The sequence below is a fragment of the Bactrocera latifrons genome, unplaced genomic scaffold (genome assembly GCF_001853355.1).
Source record: "Bactrocera latifrons isolate USDA-ARS-PBARC rearing strain unplaced genomic scaffold, ASM185335v1 scaffold_99, whole genome shotgun sequence".
NCBI classification, from domain to species: Eukaryota; Metazoa; Arthropoda; class Insecta; order Diptera; family Tephritidae; genus Bactrocera; species Bactrocera latifrons.
In genome coordinates, this window is record NW_017537700.1 from 425143 (window position 1) to 439336 (window position 14194).

The following is a 14194-nucleotide window of genomic DNA, read 5'->3' on the forward strand; positions in this document are numbered from 1 at the left end:
ATAACCCTATATCTATCTCGTGATACGTACTTCCGTTAGGTGAACAAAACTATTATACTCTGTAGCAACATGTTGCAAGAGTTTAAAAAGAGGCCAATACTTGTCACACAGCAGGCGCTTCACTGTACATAAAGGAATCAAACGAAAATTTTACGAAAACGACTTCCAACCATTAAAATCTACGGTTAGCTTTAAAGTGGTCTCGGATTGACATTCCAAATAATCGCATATTGCAAGCTTCGCTAGTCCTAAGTTAGGATAGTTCAATACATTAAGGCGATACCAATTCTATACTATCTGAAGTATTTGGTTAAGGTCGGCTCGAATAGCTCTCCTCTTCAATTGCATTTCTTGTTATGTCAGATCATATCTAATGGATACGATGATAAGATATAGTTGGTGTCTAAAATAATTCAAAATAGAATGGATTCTAAGGAAGGATGAAGCCATATGTAGAAGTTCACGCAAGAGAGTAAAGTTACCCTGAACACCATTCACTTGGAAGTGGCCAGAAACGATTCTTTAACATATGGCTCAAGCAGTTCACGACTGTCAGTCTTAAACCAACTATCCTCTGGGTAGCCGAAAAACATCCGTTTGAAAGCGAGCTAAAGTTAGTTAAAGAATCCATCGCTATTGAAAGGTCTTCTTACCAGACTTTTGAAGAACGTGCTAATCGAATATTTTATCTCAACTTGGTTTAGCGTTTTCGCACTTCGAGTTGTGCGAAAGTGAAAATGTTTCTCCATTCCTTCGATATTGTTGGTGAACGCGAAGGCACAGATATGTACTTTTAATGAGACAATGCCAACTTACCGCCGGTGTTGATGCTTTAATTTGCGGTCGCAATTCACTGTTATTGTCTTCATAGTCTTCATTGTTGTCGTTCTCTTGGTTACGCGGCGTCTGCGGCGTGGCATTARACATTTATACATATTTCTCTTTTATTTACTTTCATGAACGCATACAATCTGGAGGTACAGTGCGGCTCATATAAATACAATTAATTAAGATTTAACATTTGGTTTTATGTAGGAAAACCCTCCACCCTTATTCGGAAGCTCACCTATTGATAAGGTGCAATACCTAAACTTATCCTCGTTAGAAAGTCTATATGGAGGCCAAATATTGAGAAGCGGTTAAACTGACTCTCTAATGCTATAGGGGAAAGGTGGGTACTCTCACCACGGATGGTTCTAGAAAACTGTGGCCAAGGCAATAATGTTGTATGATGTATTCATCTGATGAGGGACGCTCGAGAAGGCGCACTCATTAAGAAGTTTCAATATGTCCAAAGGGCGGCTCTCTGCGATGCACTTCTACCAAGGAGGTGAGCATGCACTTTGACAGCAGAGCGGTAATACTGGTGCTGAGCTCGCAAACTGTGGGCTCAAAGTTAGTATATGAGTGTCGAAATTCACTAGATATAGCACACAAGCTACTTCATTATCAAACCCGTTTTGGTGCATGGTCATGTTGCAATTGCTGTAAACTTTACAACCGATGATAAGGAGTAAGAAAAAGGGTGCCCCGCCCCACTCACATCGGAATGGGAACGAGTTGGATTCCCACTGTCATCAAGGTCTAGGCTATCTCCAGCATTTTTCAGCATTTGCAAGAGTGAGGGCCATTCTTCATATGTACTTTGACCATTCTTTCTTTCGGCGAACAAGGAGACAAAACCGAAAMTGATATTAGTCCCCATAAAGGAAGACCAAAAACCTTCGAAGACGCTGAATTTGAGATCTTACACGATGAGAATACATGTCAAGCACAAATAAAGGTTCCTTCAACACCAGCCAATCTATTTCAAAACAAGCTTTAGGAATGGAAATGAGAAAATTGAATTCCTTATGGCCTCGATACCAGGAAATGCACGAAAAAGAAATTCTGCTGCATGACAATACTCACGTGTTCAAACACGTTAAAATTTACCTGGAAATGCTTAAATGGGAAGCCTTAACCCACAAGCTATATTCTTCAGATACTGCWTAGTCCGATCGTTTTTTGATTCGTTCGATGGCACTTGGTCTAGATCAGAAATAGTCGCACTCACAGACAATATCGAAAAATAACTCGACTCTTAGATGACATCACAAGATGAACCGTTTTATTGTAACGGTATTCGAGCTTTGCCAAAAATATGGGAGAAAGTTGTGACTGGCGATGGGTAGTACTTTGAATAATTGATTTGTAACCACTTTTTTACAATAAAATTCCATTTTCATAAAAAAAAAAAAAACAGTTATCTCAAATGACGCTGTATCTATTAAGAATCCCAAAACTGTTTGCTTCCATTTATTTTTTGCGAGATCTAAGGTAAATTTGTTTGTATTTGCGATTGTGCAGCAAAATAATTTTGTGGTAGCAACAATTGTTACCAATTTCAGCGCATGTCTCCTTTTTTAAAATTCTAYACGCAAAGTCACGCTTCGACAGTTTGCGTACAGAGCAGACACTTTATTGAAAAATAGAAGGCAAGCAGATTGCCGAAAGAAGCAACAAAATCGAATAACAAACGAACAGTTAATTTGGGAGATAGAGAATGTGTGCACCCTTCTGCACAACCACAAAACCAACAAAAAACCAATGCAAGCGTAAGTATATATTATATACTGAAATACATATAGTAAATAGATAAACAATTTGAAGTTAAATTCTATTTTAGAGGTAAATGAAAATTTGGGAAGCATTAAAAAACTCAAACAACACAGCTCATTGGCATTGAAAGTCATTACTGTTGAGAACGTGGAAGCTAAATTGGAAAGACACATACATATGTTAATCAGAGTTAACCAACTAAACCCAATGTGTTAACTCCTCCAAAATTTGAGAAGCCATTTAAAAAACTTCACTTTCTCGCTCTCCTTCAGCTAATAGAATCACCTGGCGACTTGTTAAATATTCAACCCGTAGTCGCCTGTCTAGATCAAGAATCAATCTAGTAAAGTCCAGTCTGCTTATTCCATGTTAACCAAACTATAGCATCCCTTTTCTTCGAAATTTATCATAACTCTTTTGTTCCTATAAATATGCTTAGACTGAATTATTTCGATAAGCTTGCTGAACCAGGTTTTAGTGTGAGATAGATGGCACCTGGATTATGAGTCACACCCTAAAAAAAAGTAGTGGTGATAGAAATTTTATTCAATTTCATCCCTTTAAGATGATGGAATCCTTTTTAGGATTATTRGTTTTTTTGGGGAGACTTCTTATGAAGATCTATTAAAACCAGATGCTGAAATTATCTTAAAGCTCAAAGAAAGTGTGAACAAAAGTTAATAAGACTTTTTAGTTTAAATTTCGCGCAAAGAAGAGAAGTTGAAATTTTTTTTTAGGTTATAATGATTAACAGTGACATCTGTGTCAAATGTTACATACAAATAAACATTAGCGTTTAGTATACGCAGAAATGAAGCTCAGAAGCCCCAAAACGTTTAGAATGTTGGAAAAGRTCTTTGGTTGGTTGTTTGTCCAGGACGACCATTAACATCAACTCACGATCAACACTTCCATAAAATAAAGGATTGKTGCCTTGAGAATTGACGACTACAGTCAGAGCAACCCATTTTGAATGACCATTTGGATCTAAGAAAGGTGAAAGCACGATTGGTTTCGAAATCACTAAATTTTTTTCGAAAAATGGCGTCGCGTTGGTATCTGTGAAATAATATTTTCCGACTACCAGGTTGTCATGAAATGTACAATTACTGGATCTGCGCATATGACCCGAAAACAGGTCATCAATAGGCAGAATATCGTGGCTAAATGAGCCGTAGCCGAAAAAATCAAAATCAAATCAATCACCTGTCAAAGCAGGTCAAAAATTAAGATTATGTTGACATTTTTCTACGAATRTCGAGGTAAATGTACTCCGAATTCCTTCCGACCAGCCAAACTKGGAACAAAGAATGATATATGAGYRTTATGCGTCGTTTGCGCGAAGCTATTCGTAATGAGAGGCCGGAATTATGGGACGACAATTCTTGGTTTTTTCTCCACGATAATGCATCCTTACGATTCTCATATTGCAAGRAACGCTSSRACAAATRTATTGGGGTYAAGGGGGATTAGTTMSAGGGGGACGATATAGATTTYGAAGAACAAATTAAGAATTTTAAAACTATGTAGAAATCCTTACAATATTTTGCTCATGGAGTAYATCAACTCAGCCTTTTTSSGCTTGAAAAAAGTTTGAATGACCTYGACTTCTTGACTTGGAAACRTTAAAAAAAAWTTTCGTACCAGYAATACATTTTTTGAGAAAGAATAATGGTTTTTGAGGACAAAATCTAAAATTGATAGAAAATGTTTGGACACATGTATCGCTATTTATCACAGTCCATATGAGATATATTTAGAGTGGTAATGAACTATGAAACCCGTCCTTTCAATTACTTTAGGATTCCATCGAAAATGAAAAAAAAATGTATTTCCATCCTTGGCCTATATATATTACAGTATCTTGTATATTGACGTTCGTGRTGGTTGAAGAATTAAGTAGTACGCACCACCGTTGTCGGTATCAAAAGTATAAGTGCATGTGTGAAAAGCAGTGATGATYCAATCCTTTTGTTAGTTAGATAGTCGTCATCTGCTATGGTGAAATACAATTTGTCCCCAGGTGTGTTGTATTAGTGCATGTTGTTTTCCGATGCTAAGTGTGGTGTTCTTCTCAGGGGAGTTGAGTTGTAACTCATACCTCATCAGCTCATTTAAACAAACCCATTCAACACAACTGCCATGCAGAGAAACATTTATATCTACACTTATCAACAAATATACATATGCATGTAGTATATACAACAGAATAACTAAATTTCTAAACTTTACACAGAAAATTGAATTATTTGTCGAAAACATCCTGGCAGGATATTTGCCAATGAATTTGAATTGCTGTGWTCACACTCTTGCGCAGTTTATGTGCCACAATATTGAGTTTGTTGTTTGTATTTGTGTTGCTGACAATAATTTATATCAATTAGTGTGCGACACAGCAAAAAAGCAACAAAATACCAAAACACAAATAAATAATGCGAATTTTTGTGTGTGGGAGTTAAATAACAGAAGTTCATTGCAAATTTTCAGCCATTAAATATTTATGATCGCATATGTTTTRGTTCGCAAGTTAAATTGAAAAAACTTGGCGAATGAATAAGTTATTATGTGGCTTGAATTAATTATTTAAAACCATTAAGCGCTGGCTGAGCCGGCAACCTAACTCAACTTACATGATGGATTACAAAATGAAAGTATTTAATTAMAAATTTATTTAATTTTTTTCTTTSGATTATTTAATTAACGAAGAACTCAATTTTCTATGAAAAATRTAATTAACTCAAGTTGAATACCTTTCCACTTTCCAAACATATCGTAAGACTCTCATTAGTATCACACAATTCGCAAAGATTTGAGGATTATTTTTTAAACTCAATTATGCAATTATGCTGATAAMGAATATTTTACGAAAATTATGACCACTCTTCGCATATTTGATATGTGGCAAATCAGAAAAGTGGKTCGCCCACTGAAAACTGGTTAACCGGCCAAACATAGAGGATCGCCTTATCGCCGTATAACGCTCCTATCCCTAGTAATGAAGACACTTTAAAAATTGCTACTCTTGACCTCCACACACTGAGCCCAGACACTCTTATCGTTATAAGCTATTTAGGAACTCGTACTCTCAATTAAAAACCACACTACTCTGTAAGAGGACAATTGTAGTGTCGTTTGGCTTGTCAAAAGTTTTTGACGGAGTCAGTTTCACAACGGTTCTAGAAATAATGMGCCATCCACGCTCGCATACAACCAATTATTTGGATTTGTTCGCGAATAGTGCCTTCGCTTAACAAGTTAAGAGCTAGTAATTTTGAAACCGAAACTGGTTTCAGGCCTTATTGTTCAGACTGTCTTAGACAAAATTGTTCAGAATGAACCATAGTACTATATATTTCTCATCATTTTTTGGATTCATTGACATACAAGTATATATATCCTGMATGAAAGAGCTTCACATGATACTAACCACTTCTTCGTTTGTCCCACTCATCTAAAATACCTTTTTCCTATGCTCTAACCACGTCGAGACAGCCCATTTCTTGGACCTACTGCAAAGTGACTACAATGTTGGTTAATTTTGTACTTTTACCAAACAGGTTCTAAGTAGATATTCGTAACAGCAATACCAACATGAAGGAAGGTATTATAAATAAATATTTTTTCCTGCACGTTAGGTTATCTTTAAGTTACCCACAGTTATTCGTTCATTATGCCATAGAAAAGAGCAATAAGTGCAAACGGCGGAACCTCTTCCCTATAGTACATACTTGGCCCTACATTATCTTCAATTGGAGCACACGTTCTATTAATCGAAAATGAAGCACTTCGAAAAGCAAAATCTCATAAAAGACCCGTGAAAAAAGGATCGACACACAGCATCTCTTTGTCGATTTCAAAGCTGCTATGTCTGAATTTGATATCCCCACAAAACTAATACGGCTGTGTAAACTGACTTTGAGCAATACCAAAAGCAACGCCAGGATCGGGAAGGACATCTCCGTGCCGMTCGATACCAAACGAGGTTTCAGAAAAGACGACTCCCTATCATGTAACTTCTTCAATCTMCTCCTAGAGAAARTATTACGAGCTTTAGATCTGAATAGAAAAGTACAATCTTCTATAAGAGTGTACTCCAATGACATCGAAATTATTYGCTATAACAACCRCACCGTTAGTTCTGCTTTCTCYAGGTTAGACAARCAAGCGAAGSAAACRCAGTCATAGCTTCCAAGTCGTAGATAATTTCGTTTATCTCGGTTATCAGTACAACAACTACAGTCTCAGCTTTGTTATCCAACGCATAATAACACTTGCCAACGGATGCTATTTCGGACTGAGTAGGTAATTGAGAAAAAAGTCCCCTCTTGTTGAACAAAGCCTAAATTCTAGAATTCACTTATCATTCCCGTCCTGCTATATGGAGCAGATTTAKGGTTCTTTGCGCCTTGGCAAGGGCGAGTATCGTAGTTAATGGAACGATGAGGTGGACGAAATAAACGGCGACATTGACATARTTCAGTGAGTCCGAAGTGATGAAGACTCTCCAGCTCTGAGAGTATTTGACGCAGTACCCGCCGAAAGAAGCCGAGGAAGGACTCCGTTGGAGAGAAACAATCAATAGTAACAACTGGCATTTGTGGCCATAAAACAGAGAATTAAATTTTCGATTTCTTCGAACAACAAAAACATTTGTAACTTTCTCCCATACAACTAATTTTCTCTTTAAATGATAATTATATCCCAGAACTCAGGTGACCAATTTAAAAAAAAAAATTTTTAACCCATTAATTGCTGTCACGTGCAATGTGTTAATGATGCAATCAATTACTTGTCACAGCAATGACATAATTGTCCGTAGTCAACGTGAAGTTCACGCGCTTCACGTTGCATAATCGTCGTCCACGACATGAAGTTGTTGTTGTCGTCATAATTTTACGCCTGTCAACGCCAAAYACGTGGATTCCAAATAAAATCCAATCAAAATCGCAACATTCCCTTCAAATTCATTTGACTTTAACGGATTGCAAATGGAATTTGTCAGCGGTGACAGCAGCGTAATTATTATCGCGATTACTGCGCCGCGCTCTACTCAAACTATGACATTATGTTGTATTGGGAATTGCGACTTATGGCCCACTAAATGCTGCAATTAATTAGATATCCCTYAATAAATTAGATAATACAATGAATGCAAAGGATTATGCCACAAAAGATACTTCGAGACGAAGTGAAGCGGTCAGGCTTAATTTATGGCAACTCGGGCGATTTATTTGCCGCGTCTGGCTRTGACAACCTTAGAATTTTTAAATATATGTGCATCGTGTGTATGTTATGTAATATGCTGATATCTTTGCATTGCCAGTTTGGCAACAACTTTGCGGATTTAAAGCCATAAAAAGAGTTATCTGTAGTCTACAAYTCTTTGGCTAGCCGCCAAGTGGCATGAAATATTGGGATTAAAAGCTTATGGCAACCGAAATRGACCGCAATTTAATGGGCACTTTATAGAAGTACATACATATACATATGTAAATAATATCACTGTGGTCAAAAACCAGTAAGACTTTTTAATTTAAATTTCACGCGAAACTGCATTCGTCGAAATATTTTTCAGATTTCAATGACAAAATGTCACAACAAAGTAGTCATTAGCGTTTAGTAYACGCTTGACTTTCTGAAGTACTTAAAGGGTACTCGGCGATTTTTGTGATGAGTGAAATTACTAAACAAAAAAGTWCTATTTTCTGTGCGGATTCAAATTTCTTGTGACGAAACGTTCAGAATTTTGGAAAAGGCTTTTAGTGAGAGTTGTTTGCCGCGAGCAAGTGTTTTTGATTGAAACAAATATTTAGAGAAGGCCGAGAACACGTTCACGACGAACTACRTCCAGGATGGCCATCAGCATCAAYTGATGATCAACAYGTCGATAAAATATAGGAATTGGTGCTTAAAGATCGACGTTTAACAGTCAGAGTTCGCTCTGATATCGTTGAAATATTAAGAAGATCAGTGAAAACTATTTTGAAAGATCATTTGGTCTAAAAAATGTGAAAGCACGATYGGTTCCCAAATCACATAATTCTATCGAAAAACGTTATCGCGTTAATATCTGTGAAACAATAATTTCCGACTACCAGAATGTCATGAAACGCATTATTACTGACGATGATTCTCAATAAGAATTGGTCTRTGCTTACGACTCAGAAAMAGACGACAAAGATGAAGCGAAGCCSAAAAAACCACGTCAAAGCAGGTCAAAATCAAGATTATATTGATTATCGAGGTGTGTGTACTCCGAATTGCTTCCGATCAGCCAAACTGTCTACAAGGAATACTATTTCAGTGTTATACGTCGTTTGCGAGAGGCTATTCGAAAAAAGATGCCGATAGCTATTGGTTTTGCACTATGATAAAGCATCGTTGAATACTGCTTTGATTCTTCGTGAGTTTTTCACCAAATTTTCAACCAAAATCGCGCCGCAATCACCGTTTAACTGCATGTGACTTCTGGCTATTCMACAAACAAACTCAATCGGCAGCTACGGGGAAGCCGTTTTGAGTGAATTGCAGATATTAACGGTGAATCACTACGCGCATTGAAGGATATTCTGGAAATTATCAATACTTAAGAAAGTGTATCTCAAAAGATATCAAATAGAAGTGGTTTCGAAACGGACTCTGGAAAGTTTGCTAGAAACACATTGCTTTCGAATAGCATATTAAAGAGACCTGCGATAAAAGTTCCATAACTCCTCAAGTTGGTTAGATTTTAGTAAGAACCCTCTTACAAAGTAATAAAAACGAAGTAAGGAATGGTTAAGTTCGGGTATAACCGAACACTTATACATTCGCGAACCTGCATAAATCAAAGCTGGCGAAAATTATTTTCATATTTCAATGATATATCTGAGGGATTAACCGATATTTTCGGTAAAAAGTTCACAATAGGAACTGGGATCCACGAATTCGATATCTGAAGGCTTGAATAATTTTCTACCGTTTTGAACAATTTTTKGTCCTGGATGGCAGATGAAAGTACTATACATGCAAAGTTTTTTCCGGATACATTGATTGGTTCCTGATTTGTATACTCGAAAGTGAATGAATCAGATTGAAATTGGGTTAATTGGGAAGTAGGCGTGGGTGTAGTTGGATTTCGTTCATTTTCGTACTGGAATGTAAGAATGTCAAGATAGAGGAAATAGGTGTTAAGAGCCCTGACGAATAYGGCTGATGGCTGTGGTACGAATTCATACGATAGTTGTAAAAAAACAACAACAGACAAGTTAAGGGCAGAACTATCAATGACACCTTGACGAAATCTTATATCGGTGAATGCAAGAAGGTAGGTCATCGGACAGAGTGCTGACTTTAGTGAACTTCCAACGCAAAACGTCTATTTAAAAAGAAATTCGAAAAGAAGTTTTCGCATATTCCTTGCGACTACCCCCCCTTTGAGTCCTTCAGCAAGACCAAAAACCAACCAAGCAGTGGCCTAAAAGCAATATATGTACCTAGTTTCACAGCAACAGATGGCTAGCCGTCGGGAAATTTACATTTGAAACCATTGGACTACAGTTTGTTTGTTATTAGAATTGGAGAGCACGGTTTGTCGAATACCCCACATAATTTTGGAGGGTCTTGAAAAATCGTTGATTCGATWCGTCTACCATTAGAAACGGTGCCTGCCGATATTGATCAATGGTCGAATCGTTTAAGCGTTATGTGTGAAAGCAAAAGCAGACCATTTGAATTGAAATTTGTCCATCGCTTACTTAATAAATGTATTATTTAAAAAAAAAAGAAACTATGTTAAAAAGTATATTATAGTTTTATTCTTAAAACAGCCTGAACTTGTAACAGAACTTATGGCAAGATATTATTATGTTATTTCCTTCCTCTCCTTGTCTACGCTGCTGCTTAAACTCCTTTAATTTCCCATGTTTCTATAACTGTATTTACATACATATATATTTGYCTGTTTGCTTTTGCCAGAGAATTTATTCATTCATAAATTACTCAGAAGGCACTGCTTTAATTTAATTGATGTTTACTAAACTTGATGCAATCTAACTAGGTTTAAATGTGTATGTGAATTTGATTTTATGTTCATTGCCACGTGATGGAAACACCAGCTAATACTCAAATTAATTACAATTATCCCTTAATGAAGGCAAATTGTGGTCATTTGAAATTTCACAATTTAATGAGTTGACCAAAGTTTGGTTATTTTGTAATTTTGTCTGCGTTTATGGATTTCATAGTAGGTGGTAATTACTTGTAATATGATAGAGTTATTTGGAACTAAAATATTTCACACATTAGGCGCTTTACTTGTAACGGCAGTGCACTCCATTATTGGTTTGCTTGTAGTGGGTGTTTGGAGCCTGATGAAGTAAAGTAGCMATTAAGATAATTGAATAATTATTTACACATCATATTGGTTGAACTGAAAACGGCGGTGAGTTTGACTTTGAAATCATGAATGACAGATATTTTTACGCATATTTCAGGTGCATTTGGAGATTTTTCTTTAAGTACCAGGAAGGCTGCTAGCTGGATGATCCAGCTTTTACCGCCAGAGAAACTTTGGAACCTTTCAGGCACCAAACCTGGAATGGCTGTCTGCAAAAAGCATAAAGGAAATATTTTATACCAAATGGTTCTAGTTCGAGCGATGAAATGAGATAGTAAGATTATAAAAGGCCTTATGATAACACTTAAAAATTGTGCAACCAGCGCTAATTGAAACCAAGGTGGCTGCGCTCTCACCTACTTACCTATAAGGAAGACTGTTTTATTGTTTCACTTCGAGGTGCAAGCCATAGCCCCTGTTAAAAGGCAGAAAGGATCTCGGTTGGACAGCTGTGAATGAATGCCGATCCGATGTGACACCTTGAGATCCAATATATTTTTGATTAAGGTTTTCATAAAACGACAAAGCGCTTTGAGTTTGTCTGAAAATTTCGGAAGCCTTTAATACCAATTTCGRCTAATTCACCTAGTTCGCCGAGAGTATGAGCGTCGAGATATTTTAATCACATTCTTGGAAATACTGAACAAAGAAGGAGAAGTACTCGGATCTTTCCAACTCAATTTTCGTAGAGCTCGAGGTCAGAAGGACACGCAATGGAATTCGTGTTTAACCGACGCTTACTAGGCTCAAGCGGGGTCCATAGGTCCAGCGCTATAAAAGAAGCGGACAACGGGTCCATTCTTACTCTTTTCAGCGATCTTACAATGACCAGGCACCCAAATGAGTCTAATAATATTGTAGCTTAATACTATTGCTAGCTTCACTAGCAACAGCATAGATACTTCTTGACTAACTTTGAGTATTTAATGAGCGAGTTCAACGCAAGTATTAATGCTCTCTTGTCGGTGTGAATGATTACCTCCCTGAAAGACTTACTTGCCAAAAATTCTTCCAAACTCAATGCGCATCTTCTTTAGTGACTTGTTCTCCTCGGTACACAACTGCGATGCAAGGGTTCAAGTTGCCAGGTAAGCATTTGAGAGAGGAAAGAATTTCCGCATGTTCCTAGTTGCATCCTTTTGTATASCGCTTCCCTGAACCTTAAAACAAGCTTCTCAACAATGCACCGCGGATATCAATGAGAGCCGTGCTTTGGATATTTTCAAGCTTCTGGGTGAGTGTAGCCCATTTGAGCGCTCTCAACAGGACGAATACATCATAAACATTATTGGCTAATAGGTATACATTTTAAAMTAATATATGTATATACAGAATATCATCGATTTTTTCCAAAAGGAAATATTCATCGACAGAAGCTTGTATATAGCGTTATTCGAATAATGGAAGAGAGAAACAATAAGGGTAAGTTTTGTATAGAAAAGTGAGTTCCTCCTTTTYAGTGTAGAATAATGTCCATAAATGGGTGTTTGGAGCCTGACCTCAAATTATAAGGCTATCMTATCATGGGCCTGATACTTCAAAAACATATATTACTATGCCAAGTATGAGTAAGATCAACCAGTTTGTTTACAGCAGCTGCATAAGTCGCCACACCTCAGTGTTAAGTATTTTTAAAAATAACGAACAAAGAATTTTTCTCAATTTTGATATTTTTAATCAAATTTCGTGTGCGAAATTGTTGAATGGAATGAAAAAAAATGCACGATGATTCGGTTTCATTCAAACCCACGCGATGAAGCTGAATTTTCTTCAAAAAGAGTATCTTTGAAAGAAATAAAGAGTTCATTTGGCAGTTTGGAGGCGTTTGCGTGAGAACATCCGTCGAAAATGGYCKGAATTGTGGAAGAAGATTTCATGGATTTTACACGATAATAATGCACCATTGTWTCGAGCCACAATTAGGACCGAATTTAAATCCAAAAACGCACTGAATACCAGTGTTCAACCACAGTTTTCACCGCATTTGGCTCCATGTGCTTTTTCCTGGTTACCCAAACTGAAATTGCTGCTCCGTGGAACCCGTTTTCAGTCGCTCGAAGGGATAAAACAAAATTCGCTGAAGAAGCTCAAGGTCATCTCCAAAGTGCTTATAAAAAATGTTTCGAGGACTAGACAAATCGTTAGCATAAATGTATTACATCTGGTGAATAATTATATATTTTGCGTTTTATTTAAAATTTCTGGGTACTTTTGTTGTCCGCTAAAAATTGTTTATAATATTCATAAATGTGTTGTTATTTTCAGTGTGCTCGATYTTTAATTCTAAGATACTCATCTTTTTCATTCTCTTAGTACGCTAGTTAAACTTAATAGAATTATTTTTTTTATACTCACTTGGTCTCATCTTTGGGGCATGGTATGAATTTGATGCATTCTCTCTTCTGAAAATTTGTCTCAATCCAGCTGCGAGGTGTATGCTGCTCGTGTGAAATATTCCGTTATTCCATGCGACGAAAATCACGAATGTTTATTTGACAACACAGTAACAAAGACAGTCAAGAAGAGAAATGGCAAAAAACAAAGAGATTAGCGGATTCAGTTTTACAATATTTTTGTTTGTTTTCCTACAAACTAAATTTCTTTTTTTGTTTTTGTTTTTTTACACTACGTTGAGACAGTTGAAAAACGTTAAGAATTATTTTCTATTTTTTTTTATGTATATATATTTTTTTGTTATTGTTGTTTAGTTGTTTGTACAATTACCAACAACACTGAAACGGAAGCACAATAGATAAATATAAATTTCCATAGTATATACATATGTATGTATATAGATCAAAACAACAATAATAAAAGACAAACACAAAGACAACATAAATACACTAAGTAAAACAAAAACCAAAAACAACAGATAGTAAAGTAGTGAGAAAGTGTTGGAGCGTCACAGAGAGCGACAGAGAGTTAGTAAAGTTGAAAAGTAAACAAATTTTAGTTGAAACAAATTTGTAAAAAAAAAAAATGGAGATGGAAACATCTATGTCTGTGGTTTGCGTTACTAAAAATTGAAAACAAATTATTKATAAGTTTCGGTAAAATAAAAGTTTATTGCGAACATATTCATAAACATTTGCCAATCGGGTGCGAGAAGATGCATCAAGACACACACATTAATTGTTGGAGTTATACATAAGGTCATACATCATACATTTAAATAGTGAAATCGTAGCAAGTGCGAGCTCACTTAGTATTTACTCA

At 36.4% G+C, this 14194-nt stretch overlaps 1 protein-coding gene across 1 annotated transcript in view; it reads right to left on the reverse strand.

Annotated features, from left to right (window-relative positions):
* LOC108978011 (transient receptor potential cation channel trpm) overlaps positions 1-14194 on the reverse strand; it is a gene marked incomplete in the record, with an annotated part of 126171 nt that overhangs the window by 102180 nt on the left and 9797 nt on the right. Inside the window, 1 exon segment of the mRNA XM_018948051.1 lies at positions 13334-13416. Coding sequence (XP_018803596.1) covers positions 13334-13416 — 83 coding nt within the window.